Source organism: Amblyomma maculatum, chromosome 1 (assembly GCF_055883805.1).
Source record: "Amblyomma maculatum isolate TAMU_Amacu chromosome 1, ASM5588380v1, whole genome shotgun sequence".
Lineage (NCBI taxonomy): Eukaryota > Metazoa > Arthropoda > Arachnida > Ixodida > Ixodidae > Amblyomma > Amblyomma maculatum.
Window position 1 is genome coordinate 110,418,271 of NC_139344.1, and position 17,112 is coordinate 110,435,382.

A 17,112-nucleotide genomic window follows, 5' to 3' on the forward strand; every position below is an offset into this window, starting at 1 on the left:
GAGCTTATCATGAGAAGTTGCGATGGCGATAGCGATGGCGATATGGTCGTACCCTTTTGAACGGGCGATCACTCAGTGGGATCTGACCAGCAAAAAAAAATTAAAAAGAAAAGAAGGAAAAGGAAAAAGGAGAGTATAGATGTTAGTTCACTCCACGTCTTTGCGCCGCTCCGGCCGCACTGCTCCTCGTGCCCACCAGAACTCCAGCCGTCTCTTTGTACATTCCACGACTGCACCAAGGGATTCTACTCCGCTCCCCTCTTCATGTGACGCCGCAGCCCTGTCGGTGCTTCCTTCTGCCGTGTCAGCCGTGCTGCCTGCGAAGCCAAGGGCGACCGGCAGCGACGCCGTGCGAAGGGCGGGAGAAATCGCAACACACCCAAGTATCACGTGCTGCAAAGTTTCCTCCTCCGCTCCGCAGAGGGCGCAGTCGGATACGCACTTGCTAGTGAACCTAGATCGCCACTGCCGCGTCCTCAAGGCTCCACACCTGGCTTCAGCCAGTAGCTCGCTCCCCACGGAGTTGTCATAAAATGGTTCTGGGCTAATCCCTGTCTTCTGCGCTCTGTACAATGCCAGGGATGACTTCTCCTTTGCCCTGCGCATCCACTCAGCTGTCTCAGCTTTCTTCACCTTCAGCTTGAGCTTCTTCCCCTCGCTCACCGCCGGTACATCCGAGAGGCATACTGTTGGCAGATGGTACCGTCTCTGCAGCCTCGCTATCCGCCTTGTCCACTTCGTTGCTATTCCAGCATACACCAGGTGGATTAGCGTCTGATGTGCCAAGTTACTTGCCGGGAGGCGCATCAGTCGGTCCTCATATTTTGCTTTGGCCGCCGCCTCTCTCGCTGAGAAAGAGGACCATCCGCCCTCGCCTTGGACTCCCTCCACCGCTATGTGTTTGGGCACCCCTAAAGCTACCCGGCCGACTGCCATCTGCTGTCGCTCAAGAAACTCCCGGGTGCCGGCGGAGATGCACAGAACTGCATTTGAATATGTTAGCGCTGGCACCGCCACCATTTTCCATAGGGCTCTCGTCACCTCGTAGCGGCTAAGCGCCCAGAGCGACCGACGACCCAACATACCCTTATAGCGAGCCGTTTTCCCCCGCATATCCCTCTCGTGTTGCCCGAGGTAGTTTGCCCCTGCCGACAACCGGACGCCGAGGTATTTGGCGGAATCCACCCTCTCTATCTTATTTCCCTGAAGTTCCCACCTGTGCCCGCCCAACTTGTCCCTTTCGCCCCATGCCATTACTACACACTTTGCTGGGCTGAACTTCAGTCGAAGCTCGCTCATTCCCGTAGCACAAATGTCCAGTAGTCTCTGTAGCTCTTCTCGTGCCCCTGCGAGGACCGCAAAATCATCGGCATACACCAGCGCTGGTATACGTCGCTCGACCTTCACCCCGGCCTCTAGATGCTCAAACCGACATCCGTGCCCAGATACCTCCAGCTGCTCCGTGACCTCTGCGATGTACAACATCAACAGCAGTGGTGACACTGGACACCCCTGTCGTAGCCCCTTCGGGCTCTCCAAGAAGCTAGTCCTCTGACCCGCCCACTCCACGCAAGCTCGGACATCGGCGTACAGCTCTTGCAGTAGCTCGATGCTGGACTCCTCAAGGCCAAAATCCCGCAGGATGCTCCACAATATGGCTCGGTCCACATTATCATAAGCCTTAGCGATGTCCAGGTACGCCACGAATAGTGGGTTTCCCGTCTGCTGTGCTATTTCTGTGCACTGTGTGAGGACAAATAAATTGTCCTCAATGCGCCGTCCCGCCCGGAAACCATTTTGGAGCTCCTCAAGAGCCCCATTTCTCTCTGCCCACGCTTGCAATCGGGCCTTTGCCGCCTGTGCGGCTACTCTGTACAGTACCGGGGTCACTTCTATTGGCCTGTAATTTTTCAGGCACTCTTGTGTCCCCGGTCTCCTTATACAGAGGCTTTATTCTTGTCAGTCTCCAGTCCTCCGGGATCTTTGCATCCTCCAGCACCTGTGCGACGGAGTCTTTCAACTTTGACTGTGCCTTAGGCCCCAGTGCCTTGATCAGGCTCATGGGGATGCCATCACACCCCATTGCGGTCTTGGCCTCCACCCTCTTCATTGCCCGTTCCACTCCCGATCCGTAGGTGCTGCACGAAGGTCTGCCGCAAGGTCTTCTGCTAACTGTTTTCGGGGCTCGCTCATCACTCTTCCTTCGAGCTCCGTGTCTACCGATGACTCCTGCATCATGCACCACCACTTCTCCAGGATTGGAACACAGGCCGTCCCTGTATCCGCCTCGCCCCCCTGGGGCCGCTTTCAACGCTGCTTGGCTCTGGGTCTGCCCTGTCTCCTTAACCCAGCGCCAAAAACGCTGAGGTGCCTGCCGGCCCGCCGCTCTCAGCTCATCCATCATCTTGCGGTTAAAGATGTGGAGCCGCGACTGGATCAAAGCCGCTGCCTCCTTTTTCCGGGTCCTATATAAGTCCCACGCATTGACAATGGCCTCCTTGTCCTGCCTCTTGACAGCTTGGCGGTGTATTCTACTCGCCGCTCGACGCCGGAGTATGGCCGCCGCCACCTCTGGGCTCCACCAAGCTTTCACCCTATGATGGCCTCTGGTATGCCCCTGCATGCCGTGAGCTGTCCCACCATCTCTCCTATCATCGCGTCGTAGTAGTCTAAAAACGCCACTCTTGCCTCCAGGCACTTTGCTAACTTTCGCAGCTCGGCCTCGCTAAGCCGCCCTTGTGTTGACTTCTGGGGCCGTTCCCGTCTCCGGTGCACGTGCCCAAACAGCAGGCGCAACCGATTGTGGTCGCTCCCCAAATTTCCTTCACCCTCCTCATCGACGACCATTCGCTCTAGTTTCTCGTAGAGCCTTTCTGTCATCAGGCAGAAATCAATGCACAACTGCATGCCCCTAAACGCCCAGGTTGTACGCCCCTCGCATTTGCCCGAGCCGTTCACCATGACAAGCCGCTCCCCTTCTACCAACTTTAACAGCTGCCTGCCGTTTGCGTCTGTGTGCCCGTCGAGGTCCTCGATGTGAGCATTAAAGTCCCCGACTATCACTACTTCCGACTGCGCTCGGAGCGCTCGTATGTCCTGCGTTAGACACTCGTACAGACCCTCGTTGTACTCTACAGCCCCGCCCGAGCGCATGTATACCACTGCCAACGCCACCAGTTTACCTCCTATCGCTCCAGCTAGCCACATGTGCTCCTGGCACGACTGCATGGTACGACTCCACCTGCCAGGCTCCGCCCATAAACACCCTACTCCTCCCCCTTAGCGTTCCGACCCTTGGCGGTTACAGCCCTCCCACCCGTATCCATCGACTCGAGGGGGAGCCTCTACTTCCCGCAGATGCGTTTCTGCCACTGCGAAAACGTCAATCTGGTGTTTTGCAAGTTCCGTGCTCAGCTCTGCCCATTTTTGCACCCTCCGACCTGCGGCCAATTGCTGCACCAGGGTGGCCAACTCCTGTTCTGGTGAGGGAGTGCGTTGACGGAGGTGTTCACCGGCATCAGGTCGCACCCCAAACCTGTTTATGCAATTCCATCGACACGCGGATTGTTTTTGTTTTGTTTTTTGATCCGGTGGAGAATTGTGCGGCACCGGGATTTGAGCCCTGGTCCTCTTGCATGCGAGGCGGATGTTCTACCGCTACGCCACCGCTGCCCCTCTATCCTGCACCTCTATGCCTTGATCTATCCTTGACGTTTCCTATTATGCAAATTGATCATTAACCAAATCCTCATGAAAATCTCGACGACGGCATCAATTTTCTACCTGGACTACCTGAATTGCATATGGCACTCTTCCAACTGAAGTGGTGTTCATCTCCTGACATGGATCAAATCCCCTACAGCATGCCACGTAAACTTCCTGACGTTGCTCGACCTATTAGAGCATAGAAATAATGTTTAGTATAAACTGGGCATCTTCCATTTATCGTGGCAAAAAGAGAACGTCATTTTTGTGCCAAAACCAGGTACACCCATAAATTCACAGCAAACATAAGCCCTACTCCATTCACCTCCTATAAATAGGATATTATGGACAGAATGAGGATCGCAAGCCCAAAGTGGCATCTGAAACACAGTCACCATCTACTTGCCGCACTCACTGGCATCCACTCGTGCGTGTTGTGCCAAGATGTAGCTGCAGAATTTAAAAGGACGTATATGCAAGCCTCAGCTCTGTCCAACTATGCTCTATTGCAGGTTTTGACATCAAGTGGGCATCCGATAATGCCTCTCGTAGAGTAACATTAGCAAACCTTCTGAAAATCAGTCCAGGAGTCTGCCTATTCAACTATATAAAATAACTTCCTGTCTTATTGCACAGTAAGCCTCTCTTATCTGGCACAATGTGTGCCAAATAATCAGTCCTCGACGCCCAATACCATCAAATGGAGCGCACTTCAACGTGCACCTTGGGCGCACCTATCACCTAAGGTGTTTAAACTGGTAATAAAAAATTCTGGATAGACACCGCTGTTTTTGATCTCCAAAATGACGTCTACGCATATGACATCACGCTCTGGTGTGCCCGCGGTAACCCAAGATGTCTAGAAGTTGCCATCCAAGAAGGACTGCATGTTATCAAGCCCACACCATATGCGGAGTGCTTCAATCTTCGTTTGAAAAGGTGGCCTACACTGCTGTTTTGTGCCACAAGAGAAAGACCGCTGATGCCAACCGCTCTCTATTTACATTGAAAATTGACAGTGTCCCTATTCAATGCCAGCCGTATGTTGGCATCCTTGGCTTCTTCTTGCAGCAAGATGGGAAAAGCACAGTGTGGACATCAACAATCCTCCGAAAAATAAATATCCACCGCCATACCCTCGAAACCAGCAACCGCACCAGCAACGGGCTCAATGAGCCCGAGGTCTACAAGATAGTCGAAGCAAGCATTTCTAAAGACTCATATAGTACCTAACAAATCTACACCTAACGAAAACTCAAGTTAACAAAATGAAGAAGCTATCAACATTCAAATGATTCCACAAGGAGCTAGGTGTCTCGAAATATGCTGCAATCTGATTCAAAATACCGCCTTGCGCTACACTCTATAGAGGAAGAAAAACTGCTGCGCATAATGAAGCGCAACACCACCGCTTAAGCTACTCCTATAAATGCCAGACCATACTACAAACACTTGGACACAGTCCGTTTATTCTTTCATTAATTCCCTATTTTCGACTTTGTGAGACAACATGAGCCGCACCACCTTTCTGCCACACCCCGGACATGGACACGGAGAAGAATTCGGCACGCCGAAAAGGAAGAGCATGTCACCTCATGGGCCAATCACATGACATATAATACATAGATCCAGCCTTCAATGACAGTAACGCAACTTCGTCTGTAGACCCCGCCACCAGGAAGTCCTTCGTCACACTAGCATTCCTAATCCGACAGCAGCTGAAACAAACAATCGCTGAAGCAATAATTCACCCCCCACACCGAACTAACAACATCACAGTGAGCACGTAAAGCCAGAACCCAATCCATAACTTCGCCCGCCAAAAACAAGCTTCCGGGGCATATTCACGTCAAGCTGAGCACCATCATCAGCAGCACACAAACCTACATGTCCTTCTGGCTTGGATTCCGGTCACCAGGGAATGAATGCATGTTAATGAGCAGGCGCATGACCTCGCTCGCGACATGTCTCGGAGCAGTCCTTCCTCGTTGCCCGATGATTACAATCGTAAGGATGCGCCTAAAACACACCGAAGAGAAAAACTAAACAAATTACAGCACACCCACCGCCTTCTTCTCAGGATCCTATTTGCCATGAATCTACTTTCATCAGACCAGCGCAAATTCTCTACCATGTCACCAATAACCCCCCCCCCCCCCCCCCATAAAAGCCATGACCAACGATACTATCAGATGGGTAGCAGCTACCCTGGCAACGCACACGCATATTGCACCTGCCCACGTGACACGCAGTCACCACACTACCGGAAACGCAGGTTCCTACCAACCAATGTGCTGTATTCCTGGGAGATCTAGGCCTCTCCTGCTGTTAAATTCTGTACAATACCGTGGCCACTGCTCGTTGCCCATATCACCCATGTGTTAGGCGATATAGGCCCCATACCTCGACCTGAGATCAACCAATAAATACTCTCTTTCTCTCTCGCTCGCCCTCGCGTTTTTCACTTCATTCTCACTGTTTCAAGCACTAGGATAAAATGATCGTTAGTGCTTAAGGTTCGCTTCCTGAGTGACCGATGAAACCAGAGCGATTTGCCAACACTTTATTTTCGCGCTACCTTTATATCATGCATACAAGATAACTATTTGTAGCTTGCTTTTAGAAGGAGGAAGACTGTTATTATTGATTATTCAAGGGCGATTAAATTATTATTAACGCGCAGATTTGCTATTGATATTACTGCGCTCATTTCAATAAAATGATAACCTGTACCGACGCACAAAAGAATGGCAGTGTGCGTACTCGCAACAAATAAAATATCAGGAATAGACAAAATGAAGCATATTTTTCCAAGAGTACAGCACTGTTAACAAAATCCATTTGTAATTGTGCTTTGTAAAAAAACGAGCCTTCTACATAACAAAAGACTTGCGATTTCCGACAGTTCAGCTGTAGCATTGCATATTCGGAGGTGCTCTTGCCTAAGATGGCCAAACTGAAGAGGCGTTTTCAAGAATGCAATAGCGGTTTTAATGCTCAGTGGCCATAACACTAGAAGAAGTAGAATGGGCCTCCGAAAGAAATACGCACCTAACCAAAGTCCTTATGTGCCTCGAAACCTTACGCGGTTTAAACACGCTAATTTCCTACTCTATTTTTGTCCTCCTATTTCCTCCTAATTTCTTCCTCTATTATATCCTCCTATATGTGCTCCTGTCACAGCACATACCCATGTGCAATCTAATCGCGAGGATATATGTCTTATTCCTAGTATCACGTCAGCGTGCAGCCCCCTAGAATATATGTTACGCTCGTTGCGTAGTGTAAACGTAGAGAAGAAACATTTAGTGCGAAACCACTCATACACTCACGACCACCGACAAAGAACCTTGTCCGATCTGGTTTGTGCCGTCGCCGCGATTGGCTAAGCTGTTTTGGGAGGTCGCAAGCACGTGGCCTCGCGCGAGTAGTTCAGACTAAGTCCGGTATGGTGACTTCAGCGCATGCTTTCCCCGGCGTGTCGTTCAAGTTCACCAGCCAACAGAGATAGTAATGAAGCCTGTGAAGGACCAATGACTGAACATGACCTCTTGTAGCGGTTCCATATTTTGAAAAAAAAAAAGAAAAAAATAGTTGGAGCGAATGCAACTGTTCTGGCTTGAACCCTGGCACTCCGTACCCGAGTGTCTTAACCTCTGATCCACAACACGGGTGTTTCGGCTTGTTATAACCAGGTAAACGGTAAACTTCCGCTATTTGATGGGAACGCTCACAGATGGCGCCACAAGTAGAATTAAATTAGAGTTAATTAAACTTGAGGCCTCGGTGATCAATAATGCCATTGCACCACAGCGCGGAGGCGACGGTTAAACTATAGTTAAACCTCCGCCATTCGACGCGGTGGCTTCCAAGAAGCGCCACCTGTACAGCTGAATCTACTGCGAACCAGGCCCACAGCTACACCAAAGTATCGTGTAAAAAACAGCTGCTAGGTTTATTATAGAGCGAAAGCCTTTGCTTTCTCTCTGTATTAAACCCTGCCAATATAGTAACACGTAATAACCGCTAATATATACCCTGCCATTTTTTTTTTCAGTGCGGCGCCGAATGGAAGCCACCTGAAGCATCCTGTTCGGCTCTTTCAGTACTAAGAATTTCATTGGCCTAAGAGCAAATTAGGCTTTTTTTCTAGGTGCTATCGTTAGCAACGCTTTCAATATATAAAATGCTTCAAGCCTGAGAAGCTGAGAGGCTATTTACAATTTATCATGCCTGCTCATATATGATTGGGCACCTTTCTCCATCGCGTGCTGCTTCGTCGACAGCAGCTAGCTTACGTTTCGAGTACGCAAAAGGTGGAGCAGAGTGCGATCTGGTGTACTGGGCCTTCCGAAATATGTGCGAACACGGCTCGACTTCGCTTCGCGGAATGTCAGGGAATACGGCGTGGTTGCGCACCGAAGCAAAGTGGCGCAGGAGCACAGAGGCGATGCTTCGTGTCCTCTGCTATAGCGCGGAAGAGTACCGTGCTTTCGTTACTGAGAAGTGCATGCACCCTTATGCGTGCAACGCGAAATGCTCCGAGAGGGTGTTATCAAGCTTCACTAACTGCAGCGTGTTATTGAGTCCTATGGAAGGTTATCACCTGGCGGACTGTGCTAGCGCTAGCTTGGGCACGGCAATCTCTTATCCGCTGGCGAGGCTGATAAGCTCCTGCAGATGAGCGCCAAGCTAAGCGGCTAGTCTGTTCTAGTGAGTGATTCTCGGGTGACTTGTGACAGTTCGATCCCTTACACATTTTATATATTCGTTGTCTGACAAACGAATTGCTGTCAATTTTAAAAGTACCGGCGCCATTTTTTTCTTTTTTGCTTATTTATTATATTCCCTCAGTAATGAAACGCTGGAATAGTGCAAGCACGATGCGATGTTGGATGGTGCTGAAGAACCTCGCATCTCACCGCGCTCGATGCGCATGCGTAGCATTATCGCTTGGGACCACATGTGTGCGCACGCTAACTTCTGTAAAGAGTATATAGCGTTGGAAATGGCGAAACATGATCCAAATAGATACATTCGATAAGTTGATGTAATGCGTGTTCGTACCAAGCAAGACATTCAATGCACATGAAGCTGCCAAGGGCACAGCGTCTATCCAGGGCTCATTCAGCTTTTTCTTGATCTTCACCACTGTCTCTCTCGCCATTCTGTTCATTGGAGCAACAAACTCTTCGAGGATCTTGAAGTGGAACGCTGGTGTCAACATGCGCCTCCGAGTTTTCCACTTGGATCCCCCACTGCAGAAAAACAGGGCCGTTGTGAAGTGCACGCAGAGGGGCGAAGGGTGCTGAGGACAACTTGTGAAACGAAACTCGGGTGCAGTTTCCGGACGATTGGTGGCATTCGACTTCCCCACAGCTAACAGGCCGAAACGAATGCTACTCGAATCTGGTTCACTCTGAAATGCACGTAACTAGTGCCCTAAAAAGTAGTAGAATTTTACATTTCTGCGCTGTCTCTAGGGCGTTTGATATATAGGCTACACGTTCATGCTTCCTAAGGGCAGTATTTTCTGAAGGTGAGTGTCTAATTACAACTTAAAGACAAGGCGCCCAGCTAGAATACTTTGAGTTGTTTTTTATGCTGAAAGCCTTTATAGCCTCATCGTTGTCAGCAAAACCGTCGCGTTTTTGCGGCGGCTCTGTTTGGTCGAGACGAGATGACGTCATGGAGGTCGACCAATCACAGAGCATCACTACAGTATGCGCGGATGCGTGTCTTCTATGGCCGTATGCCAATCAATAATTACTAATTGCCAAGTAGATAAAGATTAATTACTCATTAGTGGTAGTTGCGCAATAAATCATTAATAATTGCTTAATTTTTAACACCGGTTACTAATTAGTAATTACTACTGATTACTAATTAATTACTGATCACTATACAGTGACAGTTGCGTAATAAGATAAATAATTACTAATTAATGCAGCGAACCCCGGACTACAGGTTATAAGGTTATATATCAATCAATTCTTAAGAAATAATTAATGACTAATTATTAATTCATTACACAGCACTAACTGTTAATTAATTGGTAATTCCCAAATACAGTTAATTCAATTATTTAGGTAAAGACTAATTATGTAATTAATTAATTCCAAATCAAACAATAATTACTAATTATTGACAGCTACATAATGAATTACTTATACAATAATTGATGCCGCCTTATATGGCCATATGACAAGCAATAAGCAATTACTAATTAATGACTATTAATTCATAACTAATTAAATGACTACAGAATGATGTCAAATTAATTATATATAGTAACTAGTGACAATTGCATAATTAATTAATTTGTGGATAAATTTATGATCGCCTTAAACGGCCATATGGCTACCAATCACCACTTATTCATTAATGACTGTTTAATCAATGTTTAATTGAATAATTGCTAATTGATGACTGACTAATTATTGATTACTAATTGTTACAGTTGCGTAATGAACTGATTAAATATAAATAATGACGCGCACCTGGTAAAATCACGTAGCAGAATGCAGCACTCAGGCTTTCACCTTTTACCACTTTAGTCGCCGAAGTGTCCTCCAATTTTTATCACCGTTGAAAGAAAATGTCTAGAAGGTAGCGTCTTTATAATTTTTGGGCGCTTAAAGCCCTGTGCGCACAATTAATGAGCACACGCGCACACACTCGGTTTTCAGTCCCGCATACATCCAGTTCCATACCTCGTCAAAAGTCCGCTTCCAAGCCATGAATGAAGTAGCCAGTAGTAATAGGATTTAGACTGAGTGCTGACATTGGTCATCAATGTCTGCAAGCGAAAAGAATCGCATTGGAAAGGGCGTCAGTACCTTGCAACGTCTGGAGACAATGATCCCTAAGTTACCCTAGACACCAAGAGAGCCACCCTACTTGAGGGTTCCAGAGTAATTTAGACCACCTGAGGTTATTTAAAGTGCGCTGAACAACACAGCAGAGAGGCGTTTCTTAGTTGAACTTCATAGAAATAGCCCGCTAAGGCTTTGATTAAGCCTGTGACTTTAAAATAATCATATTACTCCATACCAACTGAGCTGCCGTGGCGGGTACGTTTATAGGTTCCCTGAATATATTTCAATTTGGAACAAGGAAATTGATACACATGGCTATGTCGGGAATGTCATTACTCACGATGTGAGCATGAAAATTGCGTTATATCATGTCTCCTTCTCCATGGTCCCACGAAGACACATGCATTCGCTCCGGCTGTCTTGCATGCAGTTTATTTGAGACGGCGGAAAAATTTGCTTGAGATAGTGAAGATGGCAAGTAAGAATTGGCCTCGATGGATGGATGGATGGAATATAGGAGCGTCCCCTTTTAAACGGGGTGGTAGCAATAGGTATCATGGTCATTTTTCTTCCTATATCTTAATCTTGGCCTCGAGATCGAGCAGAGTCGCTACCTTGCGGCGCAGCAGCGAACCCTACTCAGTATCAATGCGCTGTTGCGTCGTCTGCTAGCCAGCAGTGCTTACGTGCGCGCGTACTGAGTCCTGTGTGCTAGTCTTTACTTGTCTGCCTCTTACTATAGAAATATGAGCAAGCTATTCTCCCATGCTAAAATGAAAGCAATCGTTTTCCTTATCGGCTATATCATGGGGGATAATGAAATCTACGCGAACGTCATCGGCACTTTATATTCTTTGCCGCGGGGCGTCTCAAGCACAGCGATGGTGTCGTTAGGTGTCATGTGAAAGCAAAACGAACAAGCTGCCGACATCCACACAGGTTAATGCAACAGCCGAGAAATTGAGTACTCTCATTTCTGCACGGAATCCGACAGATGCTGAAGCATGAGCCTGCCTCATCACAGCTGCCGAACAGATGCAGATCGACAGGCCTGACAGGCCATTCTGTGCCCTCTGAAACCACGCTCAAGATGCTTGACTGCTTTCATCTCTCCACGTTAATCATTTTGGCAAAGTCGCTATCCGGCTAAGTACTGCTGCTCTCTTCCGGGCAAAGCCATTGTTTCTGAGAACAGCAGAAAACAACACTAAATTTCATACGAGCCTAATAACCTCGCTCCCCTCCCAGCTTGACCGTGTTTATTGGGGATATATAGGTTTGACAGTCGCAAAAATACAGACAATCAATTTCTTTCGAAACCGTTTTATATACGGCGCCCTTGTTCAAATTATAATCCTAAATTCTTGCTTTGCATAAGACTGGATCACTGCTCGATATTTAAGGTGCTAAAGAAATAATTCTCTCAAAACGTCTTGCCCAAGAAAAACCGCGCCCATGTGCAGTTATTCGCAGTGTCTTCGCAGCGGCTAATATTCATATTCGTATCTTGCATTTCAAAGAAAAAGCAATCGCAGATGGTGACACATTTTCAAGAGTGTGTGACATTCCTTTATTACGACCATAATTAGCGGTATTAAAAAAATATTATTGCATTGATCAATAATTATCGCCACATACACAAACATTTCCCTTGTGCTGTCTTCTATTTAAGTGAATGCTGACTTTTTTTTATATTCGCTTTTAGATTCAATGACGCAGCGTCAGAATATCATATTCGCTGAAATTAATTGCAAAATGTAGTCGCGTCGTAGAGTTCAACGACCTCACTCTATTCAGCGCGCTGCACGTTAATTAACAGTTAGCATCAACGTGCAGCAAGAATAGCTTTAGAATATCGCAGCAGTACCAGCGTTGTCTAGCCAGCTGATGTGCAGTCATAGTGTGGGGCAAACTCGCCGAGCAGCATGATGTCTCAAATTTATTTAATCACCTTGGACTCCGAGTTAATGAAAATACAGTGAACCAGGCCGTATCGGTCCTTTCTTAGGCCAGTTTGCTACAAAGTTTGCATCTTCGTGAGTTTAGAAGATGCTATAGAATAGCAACTAGCATATTGTCCTGCATTTCGTCCTGCGCTGCCCAGTGGCTTCGCCTTACAAAAATAGATAGAGGACGACGTCGGAAAGCGCCACCTCTAGGTTAACCTTGAGGCGAATACAGCGGGATGAGACGGTCTGCATGAGCTGTGTGCCATGCAGTATTGTTAGTCGATATATTTTATTACCTGATGTTCGATGGTCACTGGCCATTGTATAACCCAGAAAAAAAATTGCAGGCCTCAAAAATTACTAGGGCGAAAAATAAAGGCAAACGCGGTCAGTATCATGTGACGGCTAAAACACGGAACCAGATATGCTCCATCAAAGCAATACATAGCATGGGATGAATTCTTCAAACCGCAAGTGCTCTCAGAAGCGGCGAATGGCAAAGGAAACTTGTTGCAGTCTTATGCGATGCCCGGATATGTGGCATTTTTTCAAGCGAAATCCTAACTGGCCTCGTCCAGCCAAGGTCGTTGGCGCAGCAATTCGACCTCAGGTGCGGCGCGAGGAGCCATCGAGAACCTGCGACGCTCGCGGTGCAGGCAACGCTTGCTTCTTCCGCTACTTCTTCATCTTCCAATTTGTACACTTGCTGCTTCCTCATGCTGGCGAACTTCATGCGTACTAGTGCGTATATCTCCACATATATACAGCACTGCCTGGCACAATGTCACACAGCCTTCAAGTCGCATGCCTACCAGGCCCCTCCCTCGCCACCGTTGGCTATCTGGCTCATCGCCCTTCAAAATGCCTTCGACACTTTTGTGTCGTCTAGAACCAGCTGTGGTGGCCTTGATGTCCGCAGACAGCCATGGAGGAGTCGTGCGCTGAAACCAGTGCTTCTGCTGCGTTTCCTTGACGTTCACAGTAATGCAGAAGTTAAACCGCTATCTTTAATCGGACTTCCGCTCTGTAAACAAGGTTAGCCATATGAGTTTAACCTGACTTAACAGCACAGCGTAACCAAGCATAACAACGCTTTCGCTTGCATAACCGGGCTAAGCCGTGGTAAACGTCAACATTTTTTTTTCACGCGAAGGCGTTAAAAGGAACGTCAGGCATAAAATCCGGTGTCGGTACCGGTGTTAGCGTTGTGAGCGACAAATCACGGGCATGGCGCTGGCAGGTGGCAGCTGACATGGCTGAACACAGATTCTTCGATGGGTTGTGCGCCTTAATGAGACCACATGGTATCAGAAAGTTGTGAGGAGCTGCCAACTCGGGTCGCTCCTTTGAGGTGGCAAGGTGGAATAAGAATCAACCTTACAGTGCGCTTGGATGTCGAGTCAGGGACGCTAATTCCAGGCACCGCGGGCAGGTTCATACGGCTGGTTAAAGCGGGGCTTTGTGTGTCAGTTAGGGACCCACTAACAGTAGTTGGATAACGTGGTAGCTTAGTAGCTAGGTATCGCGTCATACCCGTAAAGGCGGAGCTTAAATCTCGCCCATATTTTTTTTTCTTTTTTTCAACAGCTTTTTATTCCGGCTCTTGAACATGGACATGCATCAGTATTTAATTCACTCTGGTGGTGTCCCCTCTGTGGTAACTCAGCTTTGTGAAGGCACCCAGAGGAACAGAAATGAAATGAGGAATCGGGGACAAAGCACACACACAAACAAAAGTAGCCAGCTAAAAGATACTCAATCGTTGAAATTATAAGAAAGCACAGAGTTTGATATTCCTAAAAACATCCCCGCCGCGGTGGTGCAGGCAGATGTTAAGATGCCCGACTACTGTGTCGGAGCACCCGGGTTCGATCCTGACCGTCGGCGGCTACGTTTTGAGGGAGGCGAAACAACGTGGCGTCTGTGTGCTGTGCGATGTCAGTGCGCGTTAAAGAACCACAGGTGGTCGAAATTTCCGGGGTCCTCCACTACGGCGTCTCTCATAGCCTGAATCGCTTTGGGGCGTTCAACATAAACCAAACCAAACCTAAAAACACGTAGATGACACTTGGCCAGAAAGGAACACATCTTATAAATATTGTACTACCTCACGGGTTTCAAAGTCAAAAACGTATAGCTTGTAATTGGTGTCGTGGAAGTCAAAAATTAACACACTGAGTAACCCTTACAAAGAAGCAGAAATGAAAGCGTGTTTTGAATAGAGCAACTAAAAAAATTTCAAATTATATAGAGTGTATTCTAAGAGTTTGTTCAGTTGAATGCATGAAGGCATACAAATATACGGCACGCCTATTTTTTACACCTCCCAATTCCCGCGTGCTTTTTAATAAAATCTTCAATACAATGTACTGGCTCAGAGTGAATGTGGGCACAAGTACAGATTGCGTCAGCCTTTATTTTCCGAAAAATGCTGGGTACAAAATGTAATCTTAGTAAAACGTCCACAATAATTCTGCGGATTTCGGCAAGCAACGGAACTTTGTTACTTAGTAGTACTCTAGATTTTAAAGGAACAAACAGAGTTTAAAGATGACAAGGTTTCTGTGACTCGTCACTTCTATAGGCTGTATTGTGTTAATAAGTAATATTATGAGCATGTAGGCAAAACACTACGCGAAAGCCTAACTTTCACTTAGCTTCTGAAAGAAGTGTAGCATCGTCCCAGTCCCGTATGTATATTTGACCAGAGCATGACACTATATATGCACGAGGCAACAGCTTGCTCCTCAGTGCGGTGGCTGCCGCTCGATACCTGAGGGCTCATGGCAGGTGAGTGTGAATCAAGGCTTCGTGCAACCAAACTGCGCATTAAGGGGACCCTAAACATATCCGCCAATCGGTTCCTTGGCATCTTCAGTTGTTACCTTTAAATGCACCGAACTTATACGAGACAAAAAAGGCGTTCATTGTTTCTTGTGTACGTAACTTCGAAAAAGGCGTAGCGATTCCGCCTGCCCTTGATTCATGAAACAGCAGCACCCCCTTTCTGCAGTACTCGGGAAGCTTCGCAGGAATAAAGTAAAGAGTGACTACGCAGAGCCCCCGCAGGTTTCGCATGGTAACAGAGTTAGAACGTACGGGTGATAGTCCTGCATTGAGCGAAGACGTCGCAGTGAAAACATAAATGCATACAATAAAAATACTTCCCAAACAAACTCACCTCGACGTGTTCCGCCCTGTAGACTGTTACGCAAGGTCTTGTCCCCACGTAGAAGGCAAACAATCCTTCTTTTTGATACTCCAGAGCTAGGGCAAGTCGGGATTGCATGTATACTGAAATCATACGCAGTACGAATGCGCGTGAATAGGCAATCACTTAATTTCTGCAATGCATCGCGTTTCCCAAACCGTCATCGAACACTGCAAATCCTACTTAAAGGTTCCTTTTTGTTATACAAATATTTCTGAAGCCTCTGCAGTGTCGTATAAAGATTTTTCTTCTTCCCAAAGTTTGGAATGTAACAGAGATCGAACGGAAAGGCGAAAGTTGTCAGCATGCTGTAAACATTACAGAATTTCGCAGATTGCAAAACGAAATCTTTCAGCTTCTACACTACACAAAACTTTTTATGCGCGGCAGACCATATACGGGCGTATGCATTTTGTACTTTCGATGGTCTGACGACGTCACGGATGACGTCAATTGGTATTTTCAGTGCAAAAAAATATTTCAGCTTCTCTAAACCATGTTGGCTCAGCTAATTACGTTGACTGCCGGGAAAAGCAAACAAATAGCAAATGAGTATATATAATGAGGTAGGATAAGCTAATGTAATCTGCACTTACTATAAGAATGCTTAAAGTAGTTGTACTCGTCCCTAATTCTGAGCGATATGTACTTTACCTTTGAATTCCATAACCGAGCTCTATTACACCCTTGTGGGCTCAAATATCGCTTTCATGTGAGCTATTCGAGTATATTTTTGAAAAATAGACTAATTAATGATATTTACAGTCTTGTCCAATTAAAAGGAAATTTCTCTGGTACTTTTAATCAGCAGGAGTCGGTTGTGCTGTCGGCAGCAAAGTCATTGTGATGTCAATAGTTGTTACCAGACAAGGTTATATATTTTCTTTAAAATTTGCAAGAAAGCAGAAAAGAGTTGTTGCCCCCCCCCCCCCCCCCCCCCCCAGTTCTGAACTCCGAAAAAAATATCCGCACATTGTCGTTCGTTATTGGAAAAACTGAACTGCATACTTGCCCATGTGATTAATTGATTAGCGTACAGCATAGTTAAGTTTTGAGGGGAAAGGGGGAAGTAAAAGCAAATGGCAAATTCTCTATGAGTATGTTTCCTTGAGATTTTATTGGGTGCAGTGAGCTCACTCGACTGATTCATCGACGAGAGCGCGGTTCGTATCGCGTTTGCACGTGTTTTGTATTGCCTAACATTTAGTACCGTGCCAGCTTCAGGTAAAGTATCATGGCTCTTCCTTTGTCGCCAGCGTAATTGCTCCAAGACCACAAAAATCGCCAAGATTTAAGACGGGGCTGAATCCAACAAAACAGGATATATATTTTCCTCTCGGCCATGGAACCAAGGCGTCAAATCTGATATTTCGAACAAAATCCTTCGAGGTTGATTATAGGGTAATTAGAACATCTGTAGCCGTATTTA

General features: G+C 46.9%; 1 protein-coding gene across 1 annotated transcript in view; it reads right to left on the reverse strand.

Moving 5' to 3' along the window:
- LOC146203492 (cytochrome P450 4c3-like) overlaps positions 1-17,112 on the reverse strand; it is a 59,642-nt gene that overhangs the window by 32,181 nt on the left and 10,349 nt on the right. Inside the window, exons 2-4 of the mRNA XM_084603046.1 lie at positions 15,654-15,766; positions 10,419-10,504; positions 8,773-8,963 (exon numbers count right to left, since the gene is read on the reverse strand). Of these exons, the coding sequence (XP_084459172.1) occupies positions 8,773-8,963; positions 10,419-10,504; positions 15,654-15,766 (390 nt within the window). The remainder of the gene's footprint in view (positions 1-8,772; positions 8,964-10,418; positions 10,505-15,653; positions 15,767-17,112) is intronic.